Genomic DNA, 7,999 nt, shown 5'->3' with positions numbered 1-7,999 from the left:
CAAGCAAGCTGCGTTGCACACACAACAGCACTTTGGGTCCCAGGCATCCAGATTGCTGACCTCAAATAAAATTCAGGCCATCATGTCCAAAATGTTCATGTGACCCCTGAAGCCCCCATTCTAACCCACATCCTGGAATGTAACACTTGCACTGGGGACAGATCTGTAACCAGAATCTCATCTAAGACAACAATGAAAGTAACATTTCATGAAACAACTCTGAGGAATTTTTAATCTCAGGATTTAAATGGATCAACATTTCAAATTTAAATACACAATATTCACTCACTATTGACCAGCATTTTTACATACCTTTCTAGTTACAGAAATATAGTTTCTATTCAGGTATTTGACCCAGTCTCAGGAGAACACTGACCCAGGCTTTTGGCTCACAGAAATTGTCAAGAAGCCTTTCAAAACCATCTAGAAGAAATCCCAGAAAAGTTAGTGCTTCAAGACTGCTGAAAATTATAAGCGATTTACTAAAGGATGATATTCATTGATAAGTCATTCCAGTAAGGAGCTCTGAACAGCTCTGCCACAGACATGAGAGTGTAGCACAAGTTAACCTTTCTTTATGAGTATTCAATGCATTGGTGGTAAAGAAAGCTGAGAGAGAATTGAACTTTAAAATATGAAAACGTGCATTAGGTGGGATATTGTTTGGCATGGAGGGCGAAAAAAAGGGCACCATTTAGGAAAAGTACTGAGAATACTCTTGTCAACAGGTTTAGGTAGATCTGATCTCTCTGTATGAGATGCTACAAACCCCTCAAGGCTTCGAGACACTCAGGCAAACCTGGCAATAGGAAGTTGACAGCTGCACTATGTGCTGTTATCACTCAAACCAGGGCTTTGGGTCAACTGCTGGTGCTGGCATGACCCACCCATCCTGCTGTATCTTCCTTCTGGTAGGACAGTTGCTGAAGCTCCAATCTATCACAGATCTCCTGGAACATTAGATCTATATGACTTCTAATGCGGAATCCACAACACCATTTCTCCCCAATACACAGGCACCTCCAAGAATGAGAATTTTCAACCACCATAAAAATTAATGGGATGCATTTTGGTTTAAGCAATTGTAAAAGAATTGTCAGGATTTACCAGCTCAGAAACATTGGCCTCAGCCACACAGGACTTTTCAGTCCAACACCATTAAATCAAGTCCACAGCAACAACACTCATGGTACAGCCCTGTCAGATTCAACAATTTGTGATTGCTGCTATATGCCTTACCACAAAGACACAAGAAGGAAGGACTGCTTTTCCTGCCTCTTTAGCACCACTGGGGTTGTTCAAGGTGCAGACCCTGGCCAGGCAATGACTGTTGGCAAGTTCTGCCCCTGGGTCTGCTCTGAGCCAAACTCTTCACCTAGGGATTGGCTCTGTTGTACACTGCTTTAGTCTAGAGGTCAGATCAAGCAGGGGTTCCCCTACACAGATGGGCCTTTCTTTGCACAATGGGGGCCTGTGGTGTGTGTTATTGTTTTTGTTAAATTTCTGAAACCCTTTTTGTGTGACCCTTCCCTAAAGAAACAAGTGTTGAGGTCACTTATAAGTGCCACATAGCTACTTCCATAAGCCTTTAGATCTAAAATCAACTGGGAAAATTAGGCAGATAAAGGAGATGTGCTTCTCCTTCAAACCCTTTGACCCCAGGCTTTCAGTGGGATAAAGAGACAGCTGTGGTGTCACCTAACACTGCACAAAGCAGAGAACAGCCTAAGATCCTTGTGCCAGGGCTGAAAAAGGAATATCCCTCTCACATTTTATCTCCTCTTCTATCCCAAGCCACTGTCCTGACTGTTTGTGGTGACCAATATCCCTTGGAATTGGTAGACAGACTTTGGAGAGATTTTTATAGAGCTCCAGCATTTACTGCCTGGAGAAACACTCCTCACACACTGATGCCATGAGCTTCAGAGGCAGGAATATAGCCTGGAGATTTTCTAGGCACCGATTGTTCTTGAACAAGTCTGCGTTCAAAGAAGAGCCTTTCATCAAGAAGGATGGAGAAAGGACCACCCCTTGTTTAGAAACAGCAGAAGCTAAAACTGCTCCCCTCACCTGTTAGTATCACCCAACACAGCTCAAATCAGAGGCACCAGGGGTGAGGCAGAAGAAATTAATTCCAGAGCACAGGTCTGAGTGCAGCACACTTCAGTTCTGTTTTGCACAGAAGCAGATATGGAAACAGCTGATTCTTCAGGAGTGCATCAAGCCCAACAGTCACTTTCACAGGAGATGGGATATTTCCGTGGATGTCTCCGCAGAGGAGACCCAGGAAAAAAACTGTCTGGATGAGAAGCCAAAGACATGGGCATCACAAGTAAAGAGGTTTATCTGAAGAGAAGGGAGCCCACTGCTTGTCTTTTGCACTTTGCACAGTGCCTGGCAGAGACACCATCTCTGCTGGATCCCACAGCTTCAGATCCACCCATTCCACTCCGTTCCTCCTCTCCAACTTCAGTTCCAATTCCTGTGCTAGTCACCACAAATCCAGCTTTCTGCACCCATCTCTTGGATATTATAAACTGTCAAATAGATACAGCTACTCCCATTGCTTCCAAGCATTTGGGGATGCTTCAGGATCACTAATAGTACTCTGTGGGATCAGACTAAGGCTGGGGAGGCTCTATTGTATAACTAAGTTGTGGAGACCTTGGCAATCAGGAGAGAGAGATATATACTAGGTAAACAGTATTTAGCAATAAAAATCACAAAGTCCATCATGAACTTTAGAAATTAACAAGAAAAAATTAAACCAGTGGCTTGTCTCCATGAAGCTGGTAGATTGGGTGAGCACTGTTAAGGCCTGCTAGTTCCTATAGCCAAAAACACTCAACAAAGAGATGTGTTAAGGAAAAGGGACAGGGAGGGTGAAAGTCTGAGCCCCAGTCCAGAAAAGCGGGGTATCAGCCTACATGCAGGAGACAACTTTGGCTTGCTTCAACAAGTAGGTAAGACCAAGGTGACTGTAGGAAGTTGATAGTGTTAAATTCCATTTTCTCGGGCCATTTGTTGCTCCTACTGTCCTAATACTTTGCTTCAAAAGTATGCTTTTATCATTTAATTCATCACTACACACAGGACCAGATAGGAAGGCCTGCAGATTACAGGCCATCTGAGGAATCTTTGTTTGTACCTAGGGAGTTGAATTGAATGGACCTGGTCTGAGAAGGGGGAACATCACAGGAATCTGCCTTGGAGGCAGGCAGCCAAAAAAACATACAACTGAGGGAGATGAAAAGTTCTATAAGCCCCAAACCATGATTTTTTGATGCACTGAAGCATTTCTTCATAGAGAGTTTCCTTGAAATAGTTATCTTCAGTACCCCCTGCATGTCCTGGTTCCTCAGGCTGTGGGTACATAGAACATAGAAACCATCCTGTAGGTAGATTTGGACAGAGACTGCAGGTATATGGCCATGGCCATGCCATGGAATATATTCATCACTGTCACATGAGAACCACAAGTGGAGAAACTTTTAGTCCTGCCCTGAGCCAAGTGCATGCACAGCATGGACAGGCTGATGTGCACATATGTCACCCGGATGAAGACAAAGAACATAAAAAGGAACATCAGACCAGTGACCATGTTACAAGACTCATTAATATGTGTGCCATAACATGTTATTTCGATGAATACTTGCACTTCTCAAGTCAAGTGGTTGATGACATTTTGTCCACAGACGTTTCTTGGCTAAATTACTGCCTCAGTCAGAGTCAGCAGAAAGATGATGGCCCAGGAGGCAGCTGCCAGATGAAGGCAGCCTGGCCCCACTCCCTTGGTCCCTGGTTTCCAACCCCAGCATGCAGGGAGGCAGGAGATAGTGCAAAGCTTTATTGAGCAGCCCGTGCCCCTGCAGCTAGGCAGGCATGGGCCTCTTACATGGTGAGGAATGTGTGGATGCCAGCAGTGATGTCCTCCTCGACAGCAGAGGGCAGGGATCAAGGCGGAAGCCCAGTCCAGAGCTCTGGATTGGATCACTGCCATCCAAAGTGGCCGGATCCGAAGCTGGATCGGATCACTGCCAACTCGCACAGGCCTAGTACACAGTTTGCCTAGGGTGCCAATTACGCTTGGACCGGCCCTGCCTGCAACCAGCACCCAGAAACCTGCTGGCCCCTAGGGAATAAGCAGGGATAAAGGGGTTGGCTGGCAGCTCCCTGGCCCTGGGCCTGTGTGGCTGACTTACTATGGTCCCTGCACATGTTCGCACGCGGGACTCCCCAGTCTAAGGCTGGGCACCACATGGCCCCTGGTACAGACCATCTTATCTCAGAAATGTTGCAAACCACATAAACAGCTTCTTTCTCATGGCTCTACAAGACCTACAGCTGCATGCAGCAGAAAGGCTGCACTTGGCTGCTGGGATGTGGTCTCAGGCTTGCTGCCACTCGCAGCTGGGACAATGCGGATGCACCGGCTCTGCCAGAGGAGGACCCTGGACAGGACCCTTCTCCTAGACTGACTGGACACAGCATCAAAGGACCAGCAAGCAGATGCATGTGCCTGGTGAATGGAGGACATGGCCTGCCAAGACAGGTGGCAGGTGGAGGATGTCACGAGGACACACGGGACCACTGCGGGACCAGTGAGAGGAAGCATGGGACTGGGCAGACTGGGAGTTCAGGGTGCGGCAGGTCAGTGGGTGGAGGTCCTGTGGGAGCAGAGCAGGGTCTTCGGTAGGACAGTACAGGCCATGGAGGATGACCAGCTGGTGCTGGACATTGTCCGGGCCCTGTCAGTCACCTTCATGCTGCCTGCTGCCTGGGCCCTGACCCTAGCTCCGCTTGTCCCCTGGCAGCCACCCACTGCCCAACAGCAGGCCCCGCCATGGGCTTGGATGGAGGTATAGCACCATCTCCATCAGTCAGGAGCCCCAGCCCCTCACCTGAGCCCAGGTCCACTGTTCACTTTGGCTTTATGAAGGCATGGAGCTGGAGTGGCCTGCAGTGGAGCCAGGACTGCATGCTGGCCCTGCCAGTCTTGGACCCCAACTACCAGAGGGGAAGCTGCCCATGCCAGGGAACCACTGGCTGCCATCACCCCTGGGCAAGCCCCCCCACCCACCATATTCACTACACTGTGTGCAGCTGTGGAGGAGCATTTTGAGAGGCTTCACACTCAAAGTTAATCATAATCAATCTAGTTTCAGATCTAAGCCCATCATTCCCATCTCTGATCAAACTGCCACATTTGTTCCTCAGCTACAATGCCTACTGCTCCTTCCTGGGAATATTACCATAACCCTTCTGTTTTATCCCCAATCCCCACCATTTGTCTGCTACACTTTGCATATTTGCCTGGCAGTGATAGCATCTCTGATGGATCCCACAGTTTCAGATCCACTCATTTCACTCCATTGCTCCACTCCAACTTTGGCACTGCAATTCTTGTGGCACTTACCTCACATCAGTGCCCCACATCCTTTTCGTGGACATTTGGCACTGTCAGGGTGGTACAGCCACTCCCATTATTCTCAATCATGTGGAACTGCTTAAAGATGGCATATAGGTCACTAATGGCACCCTGTGGGAATTAGCCACTGCAGATCAGACAAAAGACTGGGCAGAGTCTGCGTGTGGTTAAATTTGGAAGCCCTGAAAATAGGGAAAGTGAATTCTGAATTAAGTGAAGGCTATTTAACAATAGAAGTTGTGAATAATGCAGAATAATTCCATGACGTACATTTGACAAGAACAAGAAAAAAAGAATTTAGCAGTTTAACTCAACCTGGTTGGCAGATTGGATGATCAGAGTTAAGGCCGATTAGTTTCTGTAGCTGAAAACATACAATGGAGTGATGTAGCTAACATCATTTCCATCCACTTGAGTCTCTCCAGCCTAAATAACTGAGTCCATTTACAACTTGAACAGCTGGAGCTTGTATTCTACATATTCCAGAATGAAGACCAAACTCATGTTTCTAGATCTTTTGTGAGATGCATAAGCATTCTGCTAACACACTTCATGTGGAAAAGGATTGTACAAGATGTGCCCTTCTACAAACATAAATGGTACCAACCAGAATATAGCAACACAGGGTTTCAGGAAAGAGTTTACCAGAGACTAATAAAATAACTCACTGTTCAAGAGAGATCTTTTTGCAACAATATCAGTAAACATGTTTGACATTGAACAGGCATAAACTAGGAAGCACAATGAAAGTTAGAGAACTTATCCTGGCATTACTGCCTCTCTTATGGTTACTGACACATGCTCAGTTATACCATAACACAGCTACATTACACTACATTTTGGTGCTTAGCATCAGATGTTCCAGGCTTCACTGAAACAATCACAATCACAATCACAATCACAATCACAGTCCAGACATGGGAGAGTTACGCCCCTACAAAGCTTAAATGTAGTCTTTTTTGGCTTGACTGTGGCTACATCCTTTTTTTTGTGAGCTACATGTGATTGGGAGGAAATTCCAGTAAGAGTGAAGGACTTTGGGGAATTCTGGACTTCTCCTCCAAAAAGGGGAAAGCTGACACCTAGAAGGGCACCCTGAAAATAAGAGAAGAGATGAGAGGTACAGTTATCTCTGAAACACAGCATTTAGTTATGTATAATCAATTCAACTCAACACTCTCTGCATGATAGTCCTCTTCAGTGCTCCCTGCACATCCTTGTTCCTTAGGCTGTAGATCAGGGGGTTCAACATTGGGGTGATGAATACATAAAACACACTGATTAGCTTGTCCTTGTCAGAGAACGATTTGGACTGAGGCCTCACATACATGGCCATGGCTGTACCATAGAATATACTGACCACAGCTAGGTGGGAGCTGCAGGTAGAAAGGGCTTTGTTTCTGCCCTGGGCTGAATGGATGTGCAACACAACCTGGCCAATAAGCACGTATGTCACCACGATGAAGATGAAGGGTCCTACAAGGGCCAGTAGAGCAGTGGCTAAGTTGACAAGCTGACTAAAACTAGTATGAGAACAGGCCAGCTTAAGGACCGCTTGTTGTTCACACATGAAATGGTTGATAACATTTCTACAGAAATGCTTTGGCTGGACTGATTTCCGGATCATAGTAATAAGAAGGGCACTGACCCAGGAAAATGCAGCCAGCTGGGTGCAAACCTTTCCACTCATAATCAGAGAGTACCGCAGAGGTTTGCAGATGGCCACAAAGCGATCATAGGCCATGACAGCCAGCAGTAGGCACTCCGTTATGCCTAGGAAGATGGAAACATAGCCTTGAGCCAAGCAACTGTTAAGGGAGATGGTGGGTTTCTTTGCAAAACTCCTCACCAGGACCTGAGGGGCACAGCTGGAGGAGTAGCAGATATCAACAAAGGAGAGGTTGCTGAGGAAGAAGTACATGGGGGTGTGGAGCTGGTGGTCAACAACTATCAACATCACGATGAGACCGTTCCCTATCAGGGTTATTATGTAGACAATCAGCACAGCCCAAAAGAAGGCAGTCTGTGTCTTGGGGTGATAGGAAAGTCCAACCAGGATGATCTCTGTCACCAGTGTATCATTTTCCTCTGTCATGGCTTTCCAGGAAGACAACCTGCTGGGACAGAAATGACACAGTAAGTATCCAGGTCAGTTAAGAGGATACTCTAAAACATAATAGGGGTCTGAATATCATTAAAAATTAGTGGACTGCTGTTACACCAGAAAAGGTAGCACAGGTGATCGAATTTGTGAGATGAATAAAACATAATGCTGCCATATAATTCAAATGGTGTTTTTGTACAGCTTTTTCTGTCAGCTCCAATGTCGGTAAGAAAAGCGGTCTGTGTGAGACACAGGCAACCTGAACCCATGCAGGGGTTGTGCACACAACAATGTCTCTGGAACTTTGGGTCCCAGGTCTCTGGATTGCTGACCCTGAATAAAATTCAGGCCATCACTTCCAGATGCTCACGTGACCCCTGAAGCCCCCATTTTAATCCACATCCTGGAATGTAACACTTGTACTGGGGACAGATCTGTAACCAGAATCTTCTCCAACACCAAAGGAA

General features: G+C 46.4%; 1 protein-coding gene across 1 annotated transcript; it reads right to left on the bottom strand.

The window, feature by feature from the left end:
* Window positions 1–6,593: 6,593 nt before the first annotated feature.
* LOC149863931 (olfactory receptor 13H1-like) lies at window positions 6,594–7,523 on the bottom strand. Its single transcript, XM_090048820.1, has one exon. The coding sequence runs from the start codon at window positions 7,521–7,523 to the stop codon at window positions 6,594–6,596; it is 930 nt and encodes a 309-aa protein (XP_089904946.1).
* Between the last annotated feature and the right edge of the window lie 476 nt (window positions 7,524–7,999).

This window comes from Crocodylus siamensis, chromosome 5 (assembly GCF_052110815.1).
Source record: "Crocodylus siamensis isolate JL-2025a chromosome 5, ASM5211081v1, whole genome shotgun sequence".
Classification (NCBI taxonomy): Eukaryota; Metazoa; Chordata; order Crocodylia; family Crocodylidae; genus Crocodylus; species Crocodylus siamensis.
This window is presented reverse-complemented; position numbering and strand designations above follow the sequence as displayed.